Raw genomic sequence first — 24,873 nt, 5'->3', positions numbered from 1 at the left:
CCATGGGGAATAGCGGCTCCGCAGGAGACAGGGCACAAAAGTAAAGCTTTTACAGGTCAGGTGGTGTGTACTGGCTCCTCCCCCCATGACCCTCCTCCAGACTCCAGTTAGATTTTTGTGCCCGGCCGAGAAGGGTGCAATTCTAGGTGGCTCTCATAAAGAGCTGCTTAGAGAGTTTAGCTTAGGTTTTTTATTTTACAGTGATTCCTGCTGGCAACAGGATCACTGCAACGAGGGACAGAGGGGAGAAGAAGTGAACTCACCTGCGTGCAGGATGGATTGGCTTCTTGGCTACTGGACATGAAGCTCCAGAGGGACGATCACAGGTACAGCCTGGATGGTCACCGGAGCCACGCCGCCGGCCCCCTCACAGATGCTGAAGCAAGAAGAGGTCCAGAATCGGCGGCTGAAGACTCCTGCAGTCTTCTTAAGGTAGCGCACAGCACTGCAGCTGTGCGCCATTTTCCTCTCAGCACACTTCACACGGCAGTCACTGAGGGTGCAGGGCGCTGGGGGGGGGGCGCCCTGGGAGGCAAATGAAAACCTTTAAAAAGGCTAAAAATACCTCACATATAGCCCCAGAGGCTATATGGAGATATTTACCCCTGCCTAAATGTACTAAATAGCGGGAGACGAGCCCGCCGGAAAAGGGGCGGGGCCTATCTCCTCAGCACACGGCGCCATTTTCTGTCACAGCTCCGCTGGTCAGGAAGGCTCCCAGGTCTCTCCCCTGCACTGCACTACAGAAACAGGGTATAACAGAGAGGGGGGGCAAAATAAATGGCAATATATTAATATAAAAGCAGCTATAAGGGAGCACTTAATCATAAGGCTATCCCTGTCATATATAGCGCTTTTTGGTGTGTGCTGGCAGACTCTCCCTCTGTCTCCCCAAAGGGCTAGTGGGTCCTGTCTTCGTATAGAGCATTCCCTGTGTGTCTGCTGTGTGTCGGTACGTGTGTGTCGACATGTATGAGGACGTTATTGGTGTGGAGGCGGAGCAATTGCCAAATATGAGGATGTCACCTTCTAGGGGGTCGACACCAGAATGGATGCCTTTATTTGTGGAATTACGGGATAGCGTCAACTCGCTTAAGCAGTCGTTTGCCGACATGAGGCGGCCGGACACTCAATTAGTGCCTGTCCAGGCGCCTCAAACACCGTCAGGGGCTGTAAAACGCCCCTTGCCTCAGTCGGTCGACACAGACCCAGACACAGGCACTGATTCCGGTGGTGAAGGTGACGAATCAACCGTATTTTCCAGTAGGGCCACACGTTATATGATTTTGGCAATAAAGGAGATGTTACATTTAGCTGATACTACAGGTACCACTAAACAGGGTATTATGTGGGGTGTGAAAAAACTACCAGTAGTTTTTACCGAATCAGAAGAATTAAATGACGTGTGTGATGAAGCGTGGGGTGCCCCGATAAAAAACTGCTAATTTCAAAGAAGTTATTGGCTTTATACCCTTTCCCGCCAGAGGTTAGGGAGCGCTGGGAAACACCTCCTAGGGTGGACAAAGCGCTAACACGCTTATCAAAACAAGTGGCGTTACCCTCTCCTGAGACGGCCGCACTTAAAGATCCATCAGATAGGAGGATGGAAAATATCCAAAAAGGTATATACACACATGCAGGTGTTATACTACGACCAGCTATTGCGACTGCCTGGATGTGCAGTGCTGGGGTAGTTTGGTCAGAGTCCCTGATCGAAAATATTGATACCCTGGACAGGGACAATATTTTACTGTCGTTAGAACAAATAAAGGATGCATTTCTTTATATGCGTGATGCACAGAGAGATATCTGCACACTGGCATCACGGGTAAGTGCTATGTCCATTTCGGCCAGAAGAGCTTTATGGACACGACAGTGGACAGGCGATGCGTAGAGGAGTTATTTGGGGTCGGTCTATCGGATTTGGTGGCCACGGCTACGGCCGGGAAATCCACCTTTCTACCTCAAGTCACTCCCCAACAGAAAAAGGCACCGACCTTTCAACCGCAGCCCTTTCGTTCCTTTAAAAATAAGAGAGCAAAGGGCTATTCATATCTGCCACGAGGCAGAGGACGAGGGAAGAGACAGCAACAGGCAGCTCCTTCCCAGGAACAGAAGCCCTCCCCGGCTTCTACAAAAGCCTCAGCATGACGCTGGGGCTTCGCAAGCGGACTCGGGGGCGGTAGGCGGTCGTCTCAAGAATTACAGCGCGCAGTGGGCTCACTCGCAGGTAAATCCCTGGATCCTGCAGATATCTCAGGGGTACAGGTTGAAATTAGAGACAGAGCCACCTCGCCGTTTACTGAAGTCTGCTTTACCAACGTCCCCCTCAGAAAGGGAGACGGTTTTGGAAGCCATTCACAAGCTGTATTCTCAGCAGGTGATAGTCAAGGTACCTCTTCTACAACAAGGGAAGGGGTATTATTCCACTCTTTTTGTGGTACCGAAGCCGGATGGCTCGGTAAGGCCTATTCTAAATCTGAAGTCCTTGAACCTGTACATAAAGAAGTTCAAGTTCAAGATGGAGTCACTCAGAGCAGTGATAGCGAACCTGGAAGAAGGGGACTTTATGGTATCCTTGGACATCAAGGATGCGTATCTCCACGCTCCAATTACCCCTCACACCAGGGGTACCTCAGGTTCGTTGTACAAAACTGTCACTATCAGTTTCAGACGCTGCCGTTTGGTTTGTCCACGGCACCTCGGGTCTTTACAAAGGTAATGGCCGAGATAATATTTCTTCTTTGAAGAAAAGGCGTATTAATTATCCCATACTTGGACGATCTCCTAATAAGGGCAAGGTCCAGAGAACAGCTAGAGATGGGTTTAGCACTATCTCAAGAGGTGCTAAAGCAGCACGGATGGATTCTGAATATTCCAAAATCCCAATTAATGCCGACAACTCGTCTGCTGTTCCTGGGGATGATTCTGGACACAGTTCAGAAAAAGGTTTTTCTTCCCGAAGAAAAAGCCAAGGAGTTATCTGACCTGGTCAGGAACCTCCTAAAACCAGGAAAGGTGTCTGTACATCAATGCACAAGAGTCCTGGGAAAAAATGGTAGCTTCTTACGAAGCAATCCCTTTCGGCAGATTCCATGCAAAGGGATCTGTTGGACAAATGGTCAGGGTCGCATCTTCAGATGCACCTGCGGATAACCCTGTCGCCGAGGACAAGGGTATCCCTTCTGTGGTGGTTGCAGGAGGCTCATCTATTGGAGGGCCGCAGATTCGGCATGCAGGATTGGATCCTGGTGACCACGGATGCCAGCCTGAGAGGCTGGGGAGCAGTCACACAGGGAAGAAATTTCCAGGGAGTGTGGTCGAGCCTGAAAAAGTCTCTTCACATAAGCATTCTGGAACTAAGAGCAATCTACAATGCTCTAAGCCAGGCGGAACCTCTGCTTCAAGGAAGACCGGTGTTGATCCAGTCGGACAACATCACGGCAGTCGCCCATGTAAACAGACAGGGCGGCACAAGAAGCAGGAGGGCAATGGCAGAAGCTGCCAGGATCCTTCGCTGGGCGGAGAATCACGTGATAGCACTGTCAGCAGTATTCATCCCGGGCGTGGACAACTGGGAAGCAGACTTCCTCAGCAGACACGACCTTCACCCGGGAGAGTGGGGACTTCATCCAGAAGTTTTCCACATGCTATTAAACCGTTGGGTAAAACCAATGGTGGACATGATGGCGTCTCGCCTCAACAAAACACTGGACAGGTATTGCGCCAGGTCAAGAGATCCGCAGGCAATAGCTGTGGACGCGCTGGTAACACCTTGGGTGTACCAGTCGGTATATGTGTTTCCTCCTCTGCCTCTCATACCAAAGGTATTGAGGATTATACGGCAAAGAGGAGTAAGACTAGTGGCTCCGGATTGGCCAAGAAGGACTTGGTACCCGGAACTTCAAGAGATGGTCACGGACGATCCGTGGCCTCTACTTCTGAGAAGGGACCTGCTTCAGCAGGGTACTTGTCTTTTTCAAGACTTACCGCGGCTGCGTTTGACGGCATGGCGTTTGAATGCCGGATCCTAAAAGGAAAAGGCATTCCAGAAGAAGTCATTCCTACCTTGATAAAGGCAAGGAAGGAAGTCACCGCGAAGCATTATCGCCGTATTTGGCGAAAATATGTTGCGTGGTGCGAGCAGCGGAGTGCTCCGATGGAGGAATTTCAACTGGGTCGTTTTCCTACATTTCCTGAAATCAGGATTGTCTATGGGTCTCAAATTGGGATCTATTAAGGTTCAAATTTCGGCCCTATCAATATTCTTCCAAAAAGAATTGGCCTCAGTCCCTGAGGTCCAGATTTTTATCAAAGGAGTACTGCATATACAGCCTCCTGTGGTGCCTAAGGTGGCACCGTGGGATCTAAATGTAGTTTTAGATTTCCTCAAATCCAATTGGTTTGAACCACTAAAGAATGTGGATTTGAAATATCTCACATGGAAAGTGACTATGTTACTGGCCCTGGCTTCGGCCGGGAGAGTATCTGAACTGGCGGCTTTGTTTTATAAAAGCCCTTATTTAATTTTCCATTCGACATAGGGCAGAGCTGCGGACGCGTCCGCATTTTCTCCCTAAGGTGGTATCAGCGTTTCACCTGAACCAGCCTATTGTAGTGCCTGCGGCTACAGACGACTTGAAGGACTCCAAGTTGTTGGACGTTGTCAGAGCCTTAAAAATATACATTTAAAGGACGGCTGGAGTCAGAAAATCTGACTCGCTGTTTATACTGTATGCACCCAACAAGTTGGGTGCACCTGCTTCTAAGCAGTCGATTGCTCGTTGGATTTGTAACAAAATTCAACTTGTACATTCTGTGGCAGGCCTGCCACAGCCTAAATCTGTTAAGGCCCATTCCGCAAGGAAGGTGGGCTCATCTTGGGCGGCTGCCCGAGGGGTCTCGGCATTACAACTCTGCCGAGCAGCTACGTGGTCAGGGGAGAACACGTTTGTAAATTTTTACAAATTTGATACCCTGGCAAAGGAGGACCTGGAGTTCTCTCATTCGGTGCTGCAGAGTCATCCGCACTCTCCTGCCCGTTTGGGAGCTTTGGTATAATCCCCATGGTCCTTTCAGGAACCCCAGCATCCACTTAGGACGATAGAGAAAATAAGAATTTACTTACCGATAATTCTATTTCTCGGAGTCCGTAGTGGATGCTGGGCGCCCATCCCAAGTGCGGATTATCTGCAATACTTGTACATAGTTATTATTAACTAATTCGGGTTATTGTTTAGGAAGCCATCTTTCAGAGGCTCCTCTGTTATCATACTGTTAACTGGGTTTAGATCACAAGTTGTACGGTGTGATTGGTGTGGCTGGTATGAGTCTTACCCGGGATTCAAAATCCTCCCTTATTGTGTACGCTCGTCCGGGCACAGTACCTAACTGGAGTCTGGAGGAGGGTCATGGGGGGAGGAGCCAGTACACACCACCTGACCTGTAAAAGCTTTACTTTTGTGCCCTGTCTCCTGCGGAGCCGCTATTCCCCATGGTCCTTTCAGGAACCCCAGCATCCACTACGGACTCCGAGAAATAGAATTATCGGTAAGTAAATTCTTATTTTTAACAGTTTATAAAACACGGCGCCTAGCGCCCAACACATTTAAAACCTGGCGCCAAGAGCCCTTTGTTAAAATGGCGCCGGGCACTAGGGGTTAACCGCGTGGCTGGAGCCTCTCCGGCCACACTCCCCCCCCCCCATTCAAGCGGGTCAACCAGGGACCCATGTCCCAACGATTTGGGTCCTGGTCCCGCAGTCCGTTGGGGTGAAGGGGACGCTACCTGGGGGTGTAAGCTCTGGCCTAGACAGTTCATCCATAGTGTAGTGGGCCTCTCTTCGTGGGTGCACAATGTTCAAGTAGTCCACCTGAAGTCCAAGTTCAAGGCTCCACCACAAAAGTCTGTCCAATTCCCCCAAGGTAGGTTGCAGCCACCTAATAGGTAGGTGGTAAGTCACCCCGGTGGGGGGCCGGTTACAAACAAGTGCCACCCAAGGTGTCCCAATTGTGGCATACCCCACCTCCCACAATAGCAGTATACTGCTCAACCAGGCCACAGGGTGCTCCTGCCCATATGGCTCTTTCTGGCTCGGTACTGCTCCCAGTCCGTGCAGTGGCGCAGTAGTTCGTAACACACAGTTCTGGTCAAGAATGTGCGCCATCAGCACTGGAGCAGGTACCCGAGCCTCCTTCAATGACTGGAATGCCAACTCGCAAGCGGGTGCAAAGTCCACTGACTTGGGAATGCCCTTCCTAGCCATCTCTGTCAAGGGGTTCACTACAGGACTAAAGTCAATGACAACATGTCCGTAGGGCCTTACAGGTTCTAAGGCCAGTACCGGTCTGGGTGATGTGGGTCGGGGACAGCCTCTGGTTGCCTCCACCCCCTCTGGTTTGGGCCTACCCCTGTCTCCTCCCACATGGTGCCCCAGGCACTGCACCTCCGTCATACCTATCTGGCAACTGTCTGCCCGAACTGTCAGACCTGCCCTCCAATCCTCTTCTGTCGACATATGACTCGGGAAACCTACCCTGTCACCTAGGCCTACTCTTCCCTCCTCGTCCGCTACCTGTGCCACAGTGATGGCGGCCAGACCACCAGCCTCTGGATCCTGTGTGGCATCCACTACAGGGAGGCTGCGTGTCTTCCCCGATCTACTCCGCACAGGCAGGGGACCTGCTATGTCCACAGCAACTTGCTGCAAGGGTTCTCCTATGGGCAGAGGCCCAGAGACAACACAACCGATGGAGTGCCCCAGCTGCCAACGCATGGCACCAGCCTTACAGTTGGTCTGGGCGTCATCCGACATTCCAGACCAGGGTAAGCTCTGTGTCAGGCACTTCAGGGTACTGTCTGTCTCCGGGTTACTGTCCAAAGGGGTTTCGCTGGCAACCGACACCGGTTGCGCAGGAAAGTTCCCTGGGGGGACCAGTTGGACACATTCCCTATCTGGTCTATCCCCTCCCACTTTCCTGGCTACCCTGTACCTTAACCCTTCCCGCCAGTTCAAACTTCCTGCCCCAACCCTGTCAAGGCCGCTGCCAGAGTGGCGTCTCATGCCTTTCGGGGATGGGTCAGAGAGTTGAGCCTCCCTAAACTCCTGCCTGTGGCCCTCAATCTCTCCTAAATTGGGACACTCTACAGGGGGATCTAGGTGGGGACTACTAGGGTCAGTCATGGAAAAGTCAGTGTGGTTTCTCATACTCACCGCCGGAGTTGGCAAACCACTTGGGTCAGGAGCATCATTGGGCACCCCCACAGGATCAAACGAGCTGGAACCGACATCCTCTGCGTTGCTAGGGGACGTAGGCATACCAGAGGCAAAAGGCATGCGGGGTCGATGTACTGATCTAGCCGCTGTGATCTTTTCCTCTGGGCTGGTTGATGCTGTGGTTGGCTGTGCTGGCAGTTGTCTAGCAGCTGTAGTCTTTTCCTCTGGGCTGGGCTGTGCTGGAGTAGCTGATGTCAACGGTGGTTTTGGAACTTGACTCCGGGGAATGGCGCCAACAAACGTAGTGACGATCCCACCACCCAGATCATTTCCTAGGACCACATCAGTTGGGAGACCATCCATGACGGCAACTTCTCGCAACTCGGGTCCAGCTCCCCAGTCCAGGTAGACTCTTGCCATGGGAACCGCTTTCTCTGTTCCATCTGCCAGGGTGACCTTGGCAGTGCGACCCTGCAATACTGCAGCAGGATCTATAAGGTGGGGGCTCACCACAGTGATTGAGGCCCCAGAGTTTCTTAGGCCTTCTCCCTGCAGCGGTCCCACGTGGACTGGCTGCAGGTGCCTCCACATGTTGTGTAGGGGCTGTTTGGCCATGCAGGTGACTCTCTCCGCAGAGTGCACCTGTCTCTCGCCACACTCCATCGGACTGACTGGAGGGGGAACAGTCTCTGTAATCTCATCTCCTCTCGTCAAACAAGCAAGCCGGGCTCCAGCACTCGGATTTGGGGCACGAGTCTGGGGTGCTTGGGATGCAGGACAGTTCATCCTCAGATGTCCGATTTTCCCACAGCCGTAGCACTTCTTCTCCAGTCGTGGCACCGATGATCTCTGATCAGTTGCAGGGACGCTGCGGTGCGGTTGCTGGCCAAGAGCACCCGGTTTGGAAGATGCTCGTCTTTGGGGGTGATGAGCTAAAGAGGGGGGTCCCCTTGGTGGTGCAGTCTTTTGGAGCTGGCTGGGCGCTTCTGCCCCCGTGGCCGAATTGCCACATATTTGTCTGCTAACTGGGCAGCCATCTTTAAGCTGGGTGGCTCCCGATCTAGCACCCACACCTTCACTTCTGGGGCGCACCTGCGGTAGAACTGCTCCCTGCAGATCAGGTCGATCAGTGCGTCCCATGTAGTGGCTTCCGAATCCTTCACCCACTTCACCACGTACTGCCGCAGCTGGTTGGCGAACTGCTCATGGGTGCTGCTAGGATTCTTGGGCAAGTCTCTGAACTTCTTCCTGTAAGACTCTGGAGTGATGAAGAATCGCTGGAGGAGGGCCTTCGCGACTTCGTCATAGTTCCCACAGTCCTCCGCGGCCACTCCTCGATAGGCCTCCAAGGCCTCTCCATGCAGAGTGGGCACAAGGTGTCTCACCCACTCTGACTTGGGTAGATCGTGTAGTTTACAAGTCCTCTCAAAGACTTGCAAATGTCCATCAATGTCCCCATCACTGTCTACAAACTTGGCAAACTGAATGCGTCCCGATCTGTGTACAACAGCTGACAACGGCTCCCGGGGTACCACGGCCTGTGGTGCCCGCTCATCACGCCACATCTGGATGATGATCAAGCGCTCTAGCTCCGTTGCCCTTTCCCCCAATTCCGCTAGCCGATCTGCTAGGGTATCCGGGCCGCCCCCCCTGGGACGTTGGGATCCTGGCCCTGCTAGGGATTGCTGGGAAACATTGCTGCGGTGAGAGAGGGCGGGGCTTGTGGTTCTCACCGGTTCCTTACGAAGGTCCACTGTTGGGCCGTCCTCTGCGATGCTGATGCCGTCAGTGCTTTCCACCTCCGCCCGATGAGACTCCTCCACGCTCCTGAGCGCCGCCTTCATGACGCTTCTGGACGCGTTGGAAGGGATATCCACACCCTTCTCCTGGCACACGATCTCCAGATCGCCCTTGGACATTCCGCTGAATTCCGTCATCTTGTGCGTTCTACTGCGCTGCAGTTACTCCTCTCCTGAGTAGCTCGGCTTCTCCAATCGGGTGATGAAAAGCCGCCTGGGATAATCCCACCACTATGCCACCAATTTCTGTGACAGGACGGTACCGTACGAAAGCACTCGCCGCTTTTGCGTCCCGTTGACTGCGCACAGAATGGAAGGTCAAGTCACACGAGGCCTGACCACATAGGGGATTCCCGCTTACCGTCAGTAACCGCCTGTTACTGACTCCACCCACTGCGTTGTGGGCGGGTTTTGCTGCCACCACCAAACTCCTAACCGGCCGTGGCGTTTGGAACCACAGTTCTGCTCTGTATGTGCCGACGCACTGCCTTACCACAGTTGTGTGGTGCTGACGAATCCCCACTAGCCACTTGCTAGGCCTCTACCGGTAGCTGGCGGAAGGCGGAGCTTGGAGACGCTAGGTGCTTCCCTGGACAGCCGGAGGACGGGCTAGGTTTGGCCTAACCCTGTAGGTCACAAGATGAAGCAGTCTTCTTGAGGCAATAATGTTTATTTGCTCAATGATATCCTTTAAAAAGGCTCCTCCCTATTGCTAGGGGCAACAGCATACAATCAGATGTTTTCAGCAGAATAAGATGTTTCAATACACAATCCTATGGGCCAACTGCCCTCCTTTTATCCCTCTCCAAGACCCCTTACCACAGGGGGTAAGCCCGCCCTGTGGTGCACAACCAATCAATGTTTACCCATGAGCTGTGCATGCCTTGGTCTCATGCACAGCTTACATTGTCCCCTATGGACAGTGGGGAGTGGTCGGTCTCCTTTAACTCTCCCATCTTGGAGGATCAGGATACGCCCCGGTGCCGTTCAGTCTGGCTGGGGGGAAGTTTTCCCTCCTAAATCTGACTTCCAGAAACCTGCCCGGGACCCAGCTCACTGCCTGCAGCCTGGATTTGGGCTCCACAGCTGGGCAGCCTGGCTCCCCGGTTCAGGTTTCTAGGCCACTACGGGTGATCTCCATGGAGCTCCAAGAAACTACTCAGCTTGTTTCATAGCTGAGCTGCTTCTCTTTCTCCCTGTGCCCCTTGGAAGTGTGAGGCTGGATGGGAAAGCATTCCGTTTTTGGGGAAAAGGTCTGGGAGAATCCATCAGCCTGCACAGCCATGGATTCCCCCCTCCTGGGACACTCAACCAAGTAAGTGCAATTTACCTTTAAATACATTACATTTAAATCACACTGTACATGTTATACATTTAAATACACTCTGAGCCTGCACAGGCTCCACATACCTAGGCACTGCAGTGCCTTACAACACACTGTACTTTCTATTATTTTTTACACAATGTCTGGTTTGTGGAATACTGTGTCCTAGTCCTGCAGCCTGGCTGCTAGGACCCTGTCTGTGCTGGCTCCCCTAGCCCTGCAGCCTGGCTGCTAGGGCTCTCTCAGTGCTGGAGGTATGGGGCTGGCTTCCCCCACCCTCCAGCCTGCCTGCCTGCCACTGGGGTCCAGGGAGCTGGCTCTCCCTGTCCCCCCAGTGTGGCACTAACTTTGTGGCCTCGCCGCACGCAGCGGCGCACCACCCTGTACCGAAGCCCGGCGGCCCGGGACACTTGTCCCGGCCGCCGTGACTCTGGCTCTATTGCAGCGCTGAGGTGCCGGGAGCGTAGCTCCCGGACCCCAGCGCTCATCATACTTCTCACCAGCCTAATTGCACCCACGCCGCTAGGGAGCCGGCTAGCCCGGTCCCCCATGAGCGGCGCCTGTGGTGGCCTCGCCGCGCAGGGAGCCGGCTAGCCCGGTCCCCTGTATGCGGCGCTGATTTCAGGCGCACCCCCCTTGCCGGCCAGCAGCCCGGGACGTCCGTCCCGGCTGCCGCGGCTGGCCACCCGTGATGGGCTGAGGCGCCGGGAGCAGAGCTCCCGGCCCCCAGCGGCGGCTCTCCCTTCTCCCCGGCGCGCACACTCCAGTGCGCCCGGGGCTGCATCGATCGCTGCCGGGAGCGGAGCTCCTGGACTCCGGCGGTCAGCGGCTGCCCTCTCCCCCGGCGCGCACACTCTGCTGAGCGCGCCGGGGGCTGCCCTCACTGCCGTGGTCTCCGGAGTGGTCCGGGACCACGGCACATTGAAATACAGTCTTTTTTAACAGTTTATAAAACACGGCGCCTAGCGCCCAACACATTTAAAACCTGGCGCCAAGCGCCCTTTGTCTGTTAAAATGGCGCCGGGCACTAGGGGTTAACCCCTTCAGTGCCGTGGCGGCCATTTACCGCGTGGCTGGAGCCTCTCCGGCCTCAGGCCACCATGGACTCCAGCCAGGTTATAGTGATAGGCACCTATTTGATAGTTTCTCCTTCGTCCTAGAGGATGCTGGGGACTCCAAAAGGACCATGGGGTATAGATGGGATCCGCAGGAGACATGGGCACTTTAAGACTTTAAATGGGTGTGAACTGGCTCCTCCCTCTATGCCCCTCCTCCAGACCTCAGTTAGATTCTGTACCCAGAGAGACTGGACACACACTAGGGGAGCTCTACAGAGTTTCTCTAGAATAGACTTTGTTAGGTTTATTGTTTTCAGGGAGAACTGCTGGCAACAGGCTCCCTGCTTCGTGGGACTGAGGGGAGAGAAGCAGTCCTTCTTCTGTGAGTTAAAGGTTCTGCTTCTTAGGCTACTGGACACCATTAGCTCCAGAGGGTCTGATCACTTGGTATAGCCTAGCTGCTCGTTCCCGGAGCTGCGCCGCCGTCCCCCCTCACAGAGCCAGAAGAGAGAAGCCGGGTGAGTAACCGAAGCAAAGAAGACTTCAGTGAAGGCGGCAGAAGACATCAGTCTTGGAGGTATCGCGCAGCGGTCGCACTGCGCGCCATTGCTCCCGCTCACAAACTGCACTACACGAGTGCAGGGGCAGGGGGGGCGCCCTGGGCAGCAATAAAACTTCTTTTTGGGATCTGGCAAAGAGGTATACAGTGCCCAGGCACTGTATACAGACCCCCGCCAGTTTAGAAATAAGCGGGACTCAAGCGTGCCATTTAGGGGGCGGGGCTTCGTCCTTCCAGCTCTTGTCAGCGCCATCTTCTCTCTTCACAGCAAGCTGCAGAGACGCTGCTCCTGGTCCTTCACTTCTGTCACAAGTAACAGGGTGCAAAAACAGGGGGGGCACAGCATATTTGGTGTTGGGGCATTGTACTGTAGATTCCTTCAGACCGGGTGAGGCGCTGGGTGTGAGCCGGCAAACTCCCTCTCTGTCTTTCTGAAGGGCCTTACTGTGGGTCTGTTCCCTATAGCCCAGTGTGATAGTGGGTGTCTGTACACGTGTGTCGACATGTCTGAGGCTGAATGCTCTTCCCAAGAGGAGGCTGGTGTGGGGGCAGAACAGAATGTGGGAGTGACTCTGTCGGCGCCGCCGACTGCTGATTGGGTAGATATGTGGAGTGTCTTAAATGCAAATATGGCTTCGTTGCATAAGAGATTAGACAAATCTGAGTCTCAGAACCAAACATGGAGACAATCCATTGAAGATGTTTTGTCACAAACTCAGACCCCCTCAGGGTCACAAAAACATTTGTTTACCCATATAGCAGACACAGATACCGACACGGATTCGGACTCCAGTGTTGACTATGGTAATGCCAGGTTGAATCCTAAACTGGCTAAGAGCATTCAGTACATGATTGTGGCAATAAAAGAAGTGTTACATATCACGGAAGACCCTGCTGTTCCTGAGACAAGGGTCTGTATGTTTAAAGGAAAGAAACCTCCGGTAACATTTCCTCCCTCTCATGAACTTGATACTCTTTTTGAAAAGGCTTTGGAAATTCCTGATAAAAAGTTGCTGATTCCCAAGAGAATTATTATGGCATATCCGTTTCCCTCTGAGGATAGGAAAAAGTGGGAGTTGACCCCCAATGTGGACAAGGCTCTAGCGTGGCTGTCCAAGAAGGTGGCACTTCCGTCCCCTGACACGGCGGCCCTAAGGGATCCTGCGGATCGTAAGCAGGAAACTACCTTGAAATCTATTTGTCACTACGGGTACACTGCTCAGACCTGCAGTGGCATCAGCATGGGTGAGTAGTGCTATTGAAAAGTGGGCAGATAACTTATTATCTGACTTGGACACCCTGGATAGGGATAGCGTTCTTTTGACGCTGGGTCATATCGGGGACGCTGCAGTCTATCTAAGGGAGGCTGCGAGAGATATTGGCCTCTTGGGATCAAGGGCCAATGCCATGGCAGTCTCAGCAAGGAGACCTCTAAGAGGGCTATGGAGGCACTGCCGTATAAGGGTAGTGTTTTGTTTGGTGAGGGGCTCGCGGACCTGGTATCTACAGCTACCGCGGGTAAGTCCTCTTTTCTACCTTTTGTCCCTCCACAGCAAAAGAAAACGCCTCCGTATCAGATGCAGTCCTTTCGGTCTAGTAAATTAAAAAAAAGAAGAGGGTCCTCCTTCCTTTCTGCTAGAGGTAAGGGAAGGGGAAAAAGATCACCGGCTGTGGCAAGCTCCCAGGAGCAGAAGTCCTCCCCGGCTTCTGCTAAGTCCACCGCATGACGCTGGGGCTCCGCTGCGGGAGTCCGCACCAGTGGGGGCACGTCTTCCGCTCTTCAGTCTGGTCTGGGCTCACTCAGGCCTGGTTCCTTGGGTGCTGTAAATTGTGGCCCAAGGATACAAACTGGAGTTTCAAGACGTGCCTCCCCCCCTCCCCCCCATTTTTCAAATCGACCTTGCCAGCTTCTCTTCCGGAGAGAGAAGTGGTGTACGCTGCAATACAAAAGCTGTGTTAACAGCAAGTCATTGTCACGGTACCCCCGTCACATCGGGGAGAAGGGTTTTATTCAAGCCTGTTCGTGGTCCCGAAGCCGGATGGCTCGGTCAGACCGATTCTGAACTTAAAATCCCTCAATCTATATTTGAAAAGATTCAAATTCAAAATGGAATCTCTCCGAGCAGTGAATTCCAGTCTGAAAGGGGGGGATTTTATGGTGTCAGTCGACATAAAGGATGCTTACCTACATGTCCCCATATATCCTCCTTATCAGGCTTACCTGAGGTTTGATATTCAGGATTGTCATTACCAATTTCAGACGTTGCCGTTTGGTCTTTCCACGGCGCTGAGGATTTTCACTAAAGTAATGGCGGAAATTATGGTGCTCCTGCGCAAGCAGGGTGTCACAATTATCCCGTACTTGGACGATCTCCTGATAAAGGCGAGGTCAAAGGAGCAGTTACGAAAAAACGTTGCGCTCTCCCTGACAGTTCTGCAGCAACATGGTTGGCTCCTAAATTTGCCAAAGTCACAGTTGATTCCGACAACGCGGCTGTCGTTCTTGGGCATGATTCTGGACACGGAACTACAGAGAATTTTTCTCCCGATGGAAAAAGCTCTGGAAATACAGAACATGGTCAAGGGGATTCTGAAACCGGCAAGGGTGTCGATTTATCAATGCACTCGGGTGCTGGGGAAAGATGGTGGCGGCCTACGAGGCCATCCCGTTTGGCAGGTTCCATGCCAGGGTTTTTCAGTGGGACCTGTTGGACAAGTTGTCCGGGTCTCACCTACACATGCACCGGAAGATAAGCCTCTCTCCCAGGGCCAGGATTTCCCTCCTGTGGTGGCTCCAAAGTTCTCACCTTCTAGAGGGACGCAGGTTCGGGATCCAGGATTGGATCCTGGTGACCACGGATGCAAGTCTCCGAGGTTGGGGAGCAGTCACACAGGGACAAAATTTCCAGGGAACATGGTCAAGCCAGGAGGCTTGTCTGCACATAAACGTTCTGGAACATCTTCTTCGCGGCCTGCCCGTCCTGATTCAGTCGGACAACATAACCGCAGTGGCGCACATAAACCGCCAGGGCGGAACAAGGAGCAGAGCGGCAATGGTGGAGGCCACAAAAGTTCTTTGCTGGGCGGAAAAACAGGCAAGCGCTCTGTCGGCGGTCTTCATTCCAGGCGTGGACAACTGGGAAGCAGACTTCCTCAGCAGACACGATCTCCATCCAGGAGAGTGGGGTCTTCATCAAGAGGTCTTTGCAGAAGTGACAAGTCGTTGGGGAATTCCTCAAATAGACATGATGGCGTCTCGCCTCAACAAGAAACTTCAGACATACTGTTCCAGGTCGAGGGACCCTCAAGCAGTAGCAGTGGACGCCCTATTGACACCGTGGGTGTATCAGTCAGTCTATGTATTCCCTCCACTTCCACTTATCCCAAAGGTGATACGGATCATAAGAAAAACAAGGGTTCAGGTGATACTCATTGTTCCAGATTGGCCACGGAGGGCCTGGTATCCGGATCTTCTGGAATTACTCAGAAGATCCCTGGCCTCTTCCTCTACGAGAGGATCTGTTACAACAAGGGCCGTGCGTGTTCCAAGACTTAACGCGGTTGCGTTTGACGGCGTGGCGGTTGAACGCAAAATCCTAGCGCGAAAGGGTATTCCCAGTGAGGTCATCCCCACTCTACTGAAAGCTAAGAAGGAGGTAACGGCGAAGCATTACCACCGTATTTGGAGAAAATATGTGTCTTAGTGTGAATCCTAGAAGGCTCCTACGGAAGAATTTTAGCTGGGTCGGTTTCTCCATTTTTTACAAGCAGGTGTGGATGCGGGTCTGAAGTTAGGCTCCATTAAAGTGCAGATTTCTGTCTTATCAAGTTTCTTTCAAAGGGAATTGGCCTCGCTTCCAGAAGTACAGACTTTTGTGAAAGGCATACTGCACATCCAACCTCCATTTGTGCCCCCAGTGGCACCATGGGACCTTAACGTGGTGTTACAGTTCCTTATGTCACATTGGTTTGAACCTTTGCAAACGGTTGAGTTGAAATTTCTCACTTGGAAAGTGGTCATGCTGTTGGCCTTGGCGTCCGCAAGGCGGGTGTCGGAATTGGCGGCTTTGTCTCACAAAAGCCCCTATTTGATTTTCCACGAGGATAGAGCGGAGTTGAGAACTCGTCAACAATATTTACCCAAGGTGGTTTCTTCGTTTCACATGAACCAACCTATTGTGATACCTGTGGCTTCTGAAGCCAAACCAGTTAACAGCATGAACAAAAAAATCAGCAACAGGCTGATCGAAACTAAAACACAACCTTTGTGTAGCAAAAGCAATAACCATGAACAAGTACTGAAGATAGAGTCCGCACTGGGACGGGCGCCCAGCATTCTCTACGGACTAAAAAGGATTTACCGGTAGGTATTAAAATCCTATTTTCTCCTTCGTCCTAGAGGATGCTGGGGACTCCAAAAGGACCATGGGGTTTATACCAAAGCTCCAGACCGGGCGGGAGAGTGCGGATGACTCTGCAGCAGCGATTGAGCAAACATGAGGTCCTCATCAGCCAGGGTATCAAACTTGTAGAATTTTGCAAAAGTGTTTGAACCCGACAAAGTTGTAGCGCCGAGACACCCCGGGCAGCCGCCCAAGATGAGCTCACCTTCCTGGTAGAATGGGCCTTCACTGATTTCGGTAACGGCAATCCAGCCGTAGAATGAGCATGCCTAATTGTATTACAGATCCAGCGTGCAATATTCTGCTTAGAAGCAGGAGCCCCAATCTTGGTGGAAGCGTACAGAACAAACAGAGCCTCCGTTTTCCTAATACGAGCCGTTCTGGCAACATAAATTTTCAAAGCTCTGACCACATCGAGAGAGTTAAATGCCATGTTGTACGGTGTGTTGTGGTGTGAGCTGGTATGTATCTCACCCTTGGTTAAAAAAATCCTTTTCCTCGAAATGTCCGTCTTCCTGGGCACAGTTCCTATAACTGAGGTCTGGAGGAGGGGCATAGAGGGAGGAGCCAGTTCACAGCCATTTAAAGTCTTAAAGTGCCCATGTCTCCTGCGGATCCCGTCTATACCTCATGGTCCTTTTGGAGTCCCCAGCATCCTCTATGGACTAAGAGAAAAGGATTTACCAGTACGTATTAAAATCCTATTTTTACCAGACTGTATACAGGAAGGGTACAAACACAAATATTAGTGTTAGTGGGCATTTGTGGTTTATTATATATTTTTTTATACTAATAGCTCATTAATTTTCTTATGCAGTAAGGTTGTCGTATAGAAGGCTAGGTTAAAATGCATTGGTGAAGCCTCAGACTTGAATGGCGAGAAATTCCTCTGTCCTAACTTTGTAAAATGGGGTTAGATGAGTGTCCTTTATATAGGCGTTATGGTTATCCAGTCTTTCTAGTCTCAATTACTGCATTGATTTGATTTAAGTTTTTTCTTTTATGGAGGGAGAGGAGTAAATTTATTGAATGAATTGATGTGAAGTTTGTGTCCATCATGATTTTCAAGGACTATGGTCTAAGTTTGCATTCCGCGGTTCCAGTGCGGATTGGTTAGGAATCTGCCATACTTTTACCTTACTCCTGAACATTTCAACATATTGTCTGCTGCTTGCATTGGGTGGTATTCATGTGACCGCCGGTCAGCTGACCGACAGTCACATGACCTCCTCCGTGAGCCCGACGGCTCACTATCCCGATGGTCGGCATGCCGACCAACAGGGACTATTTCCACTCGTGGGTGTCCACGACACCCATAGAGTGGGAATAGAACCCGTGGCGACCGCAGGTCGCCACCGAGCCCGCAAGGGGCTTGCTGCACTCGCCCCTCCCCGCCGGGATCCTGGCGTCGGTATGCTGCCGGGATCCCGGCGTCGGTAAGGTGACCGGCGGTCAGGAGACCGCCGGTCACCAGTACTACACCCGCTTGCATGCTATATGATGGTGGTTTTCTGCACCTGTTCTTACCCAGCATTTATTAAACTTTACTTGATGTTTATTTTTGGTTTAATCTGTACAAGCTTAGCTTTAATTGTACATCTGTGGGCTTCCCATAGGATTTGTGGGAGCAAGTGTCTGAATTTTGGGTTCTGAGAAATACTGTGTGTTTTACTTCCTCTGGCAGTAAAGAGTCCTGTTCAGTAATAATGTACAGTCCCTTCATCTATAGCTTTGGAGGAACCTCTAGTAATACCTAAACAGGCATGTGTTAAGGTTACCTGTCCTAGAAATGGTGACTCATGATACAGAGTTATGGTGGGTCATGATGATTTATGGTGCGTGACAATACTTGCATATGTCTGGAGGACAAGTGTAGCCTATAGTTAAGGGTTTGTCGGTCCTGCAGTTTTCAAGCAATTGCAAATGATAGTGTGAAGAATCCTGCAGACATGTAAAGGAAAGGGGTTCAGTTTAAAGTGTAATAATTGATAGCAGCAGTTAACAAACTTGGCAGGTCGTTTGCCTTTTTTGTTCCTGTTCATGAGCTGGGTACTGCCACCTGTATGCGGTATCTGTATTTGTGAGGGCATATAACAATTGGAGGAGAGTAAGGCAGGTAAACAGGTCATTCCTCTCATTTCTTCTCTCTGCCGGTAGAAATGTAGCTCTCCTCTGACTTCTTTAGGTTGCTCAGTGTCTGTGCCATTGTGCTTGGTGCCCTATGAGATTAGTCTATCATAATCTGTGATCTAGCAAGACCGTGCTGAAGCTTGTATTGTGTTATGATATTCTCGCAGTCATGATTTCCAAATGGTTGGAGTTTTAGTCTGTTCAGATGCTATACACTCACATAAACATTCAAAGTAGAGATTTTTTCACCAGCTCTTTTGCTTATCGGTGTCTTTAAGGCATTCCAGTATCTGCTTAACATTGGTCTCCTGACCAGCCATATATGCTACTTCCATGGAGGCTGAAATAGCCATCATAATTTTGTTACTTCCCATGTGGTTGTACACATCGAGATCTGGGACTCTAGGTGATGAGTTTGTTCTGGGGCTGTGCTCCTCCTTACTCGGTGATGTGACCGGAAGAGGCAGCATCTTGGCTGCCGGTGAGCCTGCTTACATTCTGGTTGATTTCTTAAAATGGAGCTGCCTCCCATTTGGGGTGCGGGGGTCTGTGGATTCCTCCAGATTTGTTTATTGCATGCTTTCCCCATGTGGATGTATGCCGCTATGGACAGAGGCTAACAATTATGTTGATGCTGCTTTTTTTGGTAGCGCATCAGATCTGCTTCACAATATCATGGTGACTACATCTGACTATTACTTTGTGTTCGTATAGCGTTAATGCTTGTTTTTATCTCTGCAGTTCTCCATGCAATGAAAGATGACAGTGAGAGAGTACCAACATTGCTAACAGACTACATTTTAAAAGGTATGTTCTCTCATCTGAGGGGGGGGGGGGGGGGCTTGGTGGGGTTAAGTTACACTTCCCCAGCAGCTGCTATTGTCTGCAGCCGCTGAGCGGGGAGATCCGGCTGTGCTTACCGATCAGCGGTGATCGGCAGCACGGCAGATAGATCACTTGTCTGGCATGGTCACATTTGATGCGACCATGCCAGACAAGTGGTTAAAGTCTCTTCAAGGTACTAATCACCTGTTACTAAATCAAAAATAAATGTTAAATACATTAACAAACTAGGGAAATTTCTGTAAAATTGCACTTTAGAGTGTCATAACACTAATGCAAATGGATGATTTAGGGTTTTGTTTTTACTTGTTTATCATAAATATGAAAACTAGTTTTATGGTAAGAACTTACTCTTTCTGCGAGGTACACTGGGCTCCACAAGGATAGACATTGGGGTGTAGAGTAGGATCTTGATCCGAAGCACCAACGGGCTCAAAAGCTTTGACCTTCTTCCCAAGATGCATAGCGCAGCCTCCTATATCACCCCGCCTCCGTGCACAGGAGCTCAGTTTTGTTAACCAGCCCAATGCAGTAGCAAGTAAAAGACGACAACTGCAAGTTGCCACAAGCACCACACTCTCCCAACAGGAGAAAGTGTCAGCGGCTATAGCCACACCAACCCAAAGAAGCTAAGTGCGTCAGGGTGGGCGCCTTGTGGAGCCCAGTGTACCTCGCAGAAAGAGTTTTAACAAGGGTAAGTTCTTACCATAAAACTCGTTTTCTGCTGCGGGGTACACTGGGCTCCACAAGGATAGACATTGGGGATGTCCTAAAGCAGTTCCTTATGGGAGGGGATGCACTGTAGCGGGCACAAGAACCCGGCGTCCAAAGGAAGCATCCTGGTAAGCGGCAGTATCGAAGGCGTAGAACCTTATGAACGTGTTCACTGAGGACCACGTAGCCGCCTTGCACAATTGTTCAAGGGTCGCACCACGGCGGGCCGCCCAGGAAGGTCCAACTGACTGAGTAGAATGGGCCATAATGTGAGCAGGAGCCGACAGACCAGCCCTCACATAAGCATGTGCAATCACCATTCTAATCCATCTGGCCAAAGTGTGCTTGTGAGCAAGCCAGCCCCGTTTGTGAAACCCAAACAGAATAAAGAGAAAATCAGATTTCCTAATAGAAGCAGTTCTCTTCACATAGATACGGAGAGCCCGTACCACATCCAAAGACTGCTCTTTGGGAGACCGATCAGGAGAGACAAGGGCCGGGACCACAATCTCCTGATTAAGGTGGAACGAAGAAACCACCTTAGGCAAATAACCGGGACGAGTCCTAAGAACCGCCCGGTCACGGTGAAATATCCGATATGGGGAACTACAAGACAAGGCACCCAAATCCGACACTCTGCTAGCTGAGGCAATAGCCAGCAGAAACACCACCTTAAGGGAAAGCCACTTAAGATCATCTGAACCAAGAGGTTCAAACGGAGACTCTTGTAACGCCTCCAAAACCACCGACAAGTCCCAAGGAGCCACAGGCGGGACATCGGGAGGTTGGATACGCAACACAGCCTGAGTAAAGGTATGCACATCAGGTAAGATCACAATCTTTCTCTGAAACCACACCGACAAGGCAGATATTTGAACCTTGAGGGAGGCCAGACGCAGGCCTAAGTCCAGGCCCTGCTGACGAAAATCCAACAACTTGGCTGTACTAGGAAGCGTCATAATTGTTAGATGCGCACCAAACAAAGTAAGAATGCCAGACCCTATGGTAAATCCGAGCAGAAGCCTGTTTCCAGGCCCGCAACATAGTTTGAATGACCGCCTCAGAAAACCCTTTAGCCCTCAAGACGGAAGCTTCAAGAGCCACGCTGTCAGACAGCCGGGCTAGGTCTTTGTAGACACAGGGGCCCTGAACGAGGAGGTCTGGGCGTTGTGGAAGTAGGATTGGACGCTCTGACGATAGGCCCTGCAGGTCTGAGAACCAGTGCCGTCTGGGCCACGCTGGAGCTATGAGAAGCAGGATTCCTCTTTCTTGCTTGAACTTCCGAATTACCCTGGGCAGGAGTGACACTGGAGGGAACACGTACGGCAGCCGAAACCTCCACGTCACCGCCAGCGCATCCACGAATGCTGCTTGAGGATCCCTTGTCCTTGCTCCGAAGACCGGAACCTTGTGATTGTGTCGAGACGCTATCAGATCTACGTCTGGAAGGCCCCACCTTTCCACTAAGAGTTGAAACACTTCTGGATGGAGGCCCCCCCACTCCGGCGTGTACGTCCTGACGACTGAGAAAGTCTGCTTCCCAATTCAGGACTCCCGGAATGAATATGGCCGGTAGATGGCGTTCCGCCCATTGCAGAATCCGTGAGACTTCCTTCATTGCCAAACGGCTTCGAGTGCCGCCTTGATTTATGTAAGCCACTGTGGTGGCGTTGTCCGACTGTACTTGAACAGGACGGTTCTGAATTAAATGCAGGGCCAGGTTCAATGAGTTGAAGACCGCCCGCAATTCCAGAATGTCGATCGGGAGGAGAGACTCTTCCTTGGTCCACCGACCCTGAAGGGAGTGTTGCTCCAGCACCATGCCCCAACCCCTTAGACTGGCATCTGTCGTCGACAGGACCCAGTCGGATATCCAGAAGGGACAGCCCCTGCACAATCGTTGGGCCTGGAGCCCACCAGTACAGCGACAGACGTACCTCCGGAGTCAATGAGATCATGTGAGACCTGATCCGGTGAGGCAGGCCGTCCCACTAGGCCAGAATCAGCCTCTGGAGGGGGCGAGAATGGAATCGAGCATACTTCACCATGTCGAATGCTGACACCATGAGGCCCAGCACCTGCATCGCCGAATGTATCGACACTTGGGACGAGAAAGGAAGCAACGAATTCTGTCCTGAAGCTTCAGGACTTTCTCCTGAGACAAGAACAACCGCTGGTTGTGAGTGTCCAATAGCGCTCCCAGGTGCACCATGCTCTGAGCAGGGACCAGGGAGGATTTCTTCCAGTTGATGAGCCACCCGTGGGCTTGCCGAAACCGGACAGTCAGATCTAGATGACGTAGGAGATGTTATGGGGAATTTGCCAGGATCAACAAGTCGTCCAGATACAATAGGATCCTGACCCCTTGACGGCGGAGAACCACCGTCATCACCGTCATAACTTTGGTGAAGACTCGCGGAGTCGTAGTTAAACCAAAAGGTAACGCCCGAAACTGGTAATGGAGGTTGCCAATTGCAAACCTCAGGTATTACTGATGCAACACTGCTATAGGAATGTGCAGGTAAGCATCCTGTATATCCAGGGAGACCATATAATTCCCAGGTTCCAAGGCCAGAACTATAGAGTGAAGGGTTTCCATACGAAACTTGGAGACTTTCACAAACTTGTTCAATGCCTTGAGGTTGAGAATGGGCCGGGAGGACCCATTCGGTTTCGTGTCTAGAAATAGCGGAGAATATTACCCCCGGCCTCTCTGAGCAAGAGGCACCTGTACTACCACTCCTGTGTCCAGGAGGGTCTGTACCACCGAATGTAGAGTTTTTGCCTTTGTCTGATCCAAAGGGACAATTCAATAAAAGAAGATTTGTACAATACCAGATTTGCGCAGTAAAACAAAAAGAGCCGCCCAGACACACTGTTCGGTTGGGGACAAAACACCAATTCCCAATATAGCATGAAGAGAAAAATGGTGAACAAAGTGTCGCTGGCGCTAGATCCGTATGGATGTGTGAGACCCCCCAATAGCGGGGTTCTGTATCCCTGAATGGGGATTTAATCCTTCCAATGATAGATGGTAACTCAATAACGATAGATATAAAACACATATAAATATTTATTGTTAAAAACATACAATACGTGAATACTGAAAGTGCATGGTGACCATGGACAATCCAAGAAGGTGACTTGAGCTGTTTTTCTTTATAAACCACAAAAAGTACTCTCACCCTTTTGCTGTGGTGCGGTGGGCTAGCTTATGAAATAAGCTGGTGTGGTCCTGGGCTGAGTTAGCCTAGCACCACCGCAGAAGATTTATCAGCATGGATTCACCTCCAGTTCACATGTGCTTCTCCTCAGTCCAAAAACCAACGCGTTTCGGTTCCACAGAACCTTTCTCAAGATTTGGATGAGGATTCCTATCCTGTGGTGTCTTTTATACCTGATAGATGAGTTACTTAATTGATTATGATGTCACTTCCTGTTTTTTCAAAACGGAAGTGACATATTTGTGTTCCAGTGTAATTTTGCAAAATGTTCCTTCCATTAAAATATTTTACTCTGTTCATATTTGGTAAATTATCACATTATCTAATAGCTCCACTTCGTTCTATGTAAGAAATGTCCAAAAACGGGCCAGATCTCAGCCGTCTATTGACTTCCGTTACGTCAACCGGAAGTCACATGGGCGCGGTGTCATATCCGCTTCCTGTTGTTGCTGGGCCGCATGCATCTACTCCCTCCGGAAGTAGCGGTAATCCGGTCCACTCATGCGTTCCACACGGAGCCGGCAAGGAATAACCGCAATCACATGGGCGTAGTGTCGTTTCCGCTTCCTGGTGTCGCTGGGACGCTCGCATCTTCTCCCTCCGGAAGTAGCGGAAATGCGGTCCACGCATGCGTTCCACATGGCACGTTGGAGAATTATCGCTGTGAAGTGTATTCAGCCATCTTGGTTGAGGGATGAAATGCTGGCATGTATAAACTTAGAGAGGCCGGGAACACCCACTCTATACCTTTCTTTGTGGTACTTTATATATATAAAGTACCACAAAGAAGGTTATAGAGTGGGTGGGCGTGGACCGCATTTCCGCTACTTCCGGAGGGAGAAGATGCGAGCGTCCCAGCGACACCAGGAAGCGGAAACGACACTACGCCCATGTGATTGCGGTTATTCCCTGCCGCTCCGTGTGGAACGCATGCGTGGACCGGATTACCGCTACTTCCGGAGGGAGTAGATGCATGCGGCCCAGCAACAACAGGAAGCGGATATGACAACGCGCCCATGTGACTTCCGGTTGACGTAACGGAAGTCAATAGACGGCTGAGATCTGGCCCGTTTTTGGACATTTCTTACATAGAACGAAGTGGAGCTATTAGATAATGTGATAATTTACCAAATATGAACAGAGTAAAATATTTTAATGGAAGGAACATTTTGCAAAATTACACTGGAACACAAATATGTCACTTCCGTTTTGAAAAAACAGGAAGTGACATCATAATCAATTAATCAATTAAGTAACTCATCTATCAGGTATAAAAGACACCACAGGATAGGAATCCTCATCCAAATCTTGAGAAAGGTTCTGTGGAACCGAAACGCGTTGGTTTTTGGACTGAGGAGAAGCACATGTGAACTGGAGGTGAATCCATGCTGATAAATCTTCTGCGGTGGTGCTAGGCTAACTCAGCCCAGGACCACACCAGCTTATTTCATAAGCTAGCCCACCGCACCACAGCAAAAGGGTGAGAGTACTTTTTGTGGTTTATAAAGAAAAACAGCACAAGTCACCTTCTTGGATTGTCCATGGTCACCATGCACTTTCAGTATTCACGTATTGTATGTTTTTAACAATAAATATTTATATG

General features: G+C 51.0%; 1 protein-coding gene across 2 annotated transcripts in view; it reads left to right on the top strand.

Annotated features, from left to right (window-relative positions):
• Window positions 1-24,873, top strand: part of FEZ2 (fasciculation and elongation protein zeta 2) — a 198,642-nt gene that overhangs the window by 155,068 nt on the left and 18,701 nt on the right. For both annotated transcript variants that reach the window (XM_063918036.1, XM_063918037.1), the window contains one exon: window positions 19,231-19,296. In XM_063918036.1, the coding sequence (XP_063774106.1) occupies window positions 19,231-19,296 (66 nt within the window). The remainder of the gene's footprint in view (window positions 1-19,230; window positions 19,297-24,873) is intronic.

This window comes from Pseudophryne corroboree, chromosome 4, assembly GCF_028390025.1.
Source record: "Pseudophryne corroboree isolate aPseCor3 chromosome 4, aPseCor3.hap2, whole genome shotgun sequence".
NCBI classification, from domain to species: domain Eukaryota; kingdom Metazoa; phylum Chordata; class Amphibia; order Anura; family Myobatrachidae; genus Pseudophryne; species Pseudophryne corroboree.
Note: the sequence above shows the minus strand (reverse complement) of the source record. Positions and strands in the feature narration are given on the sequence as shown.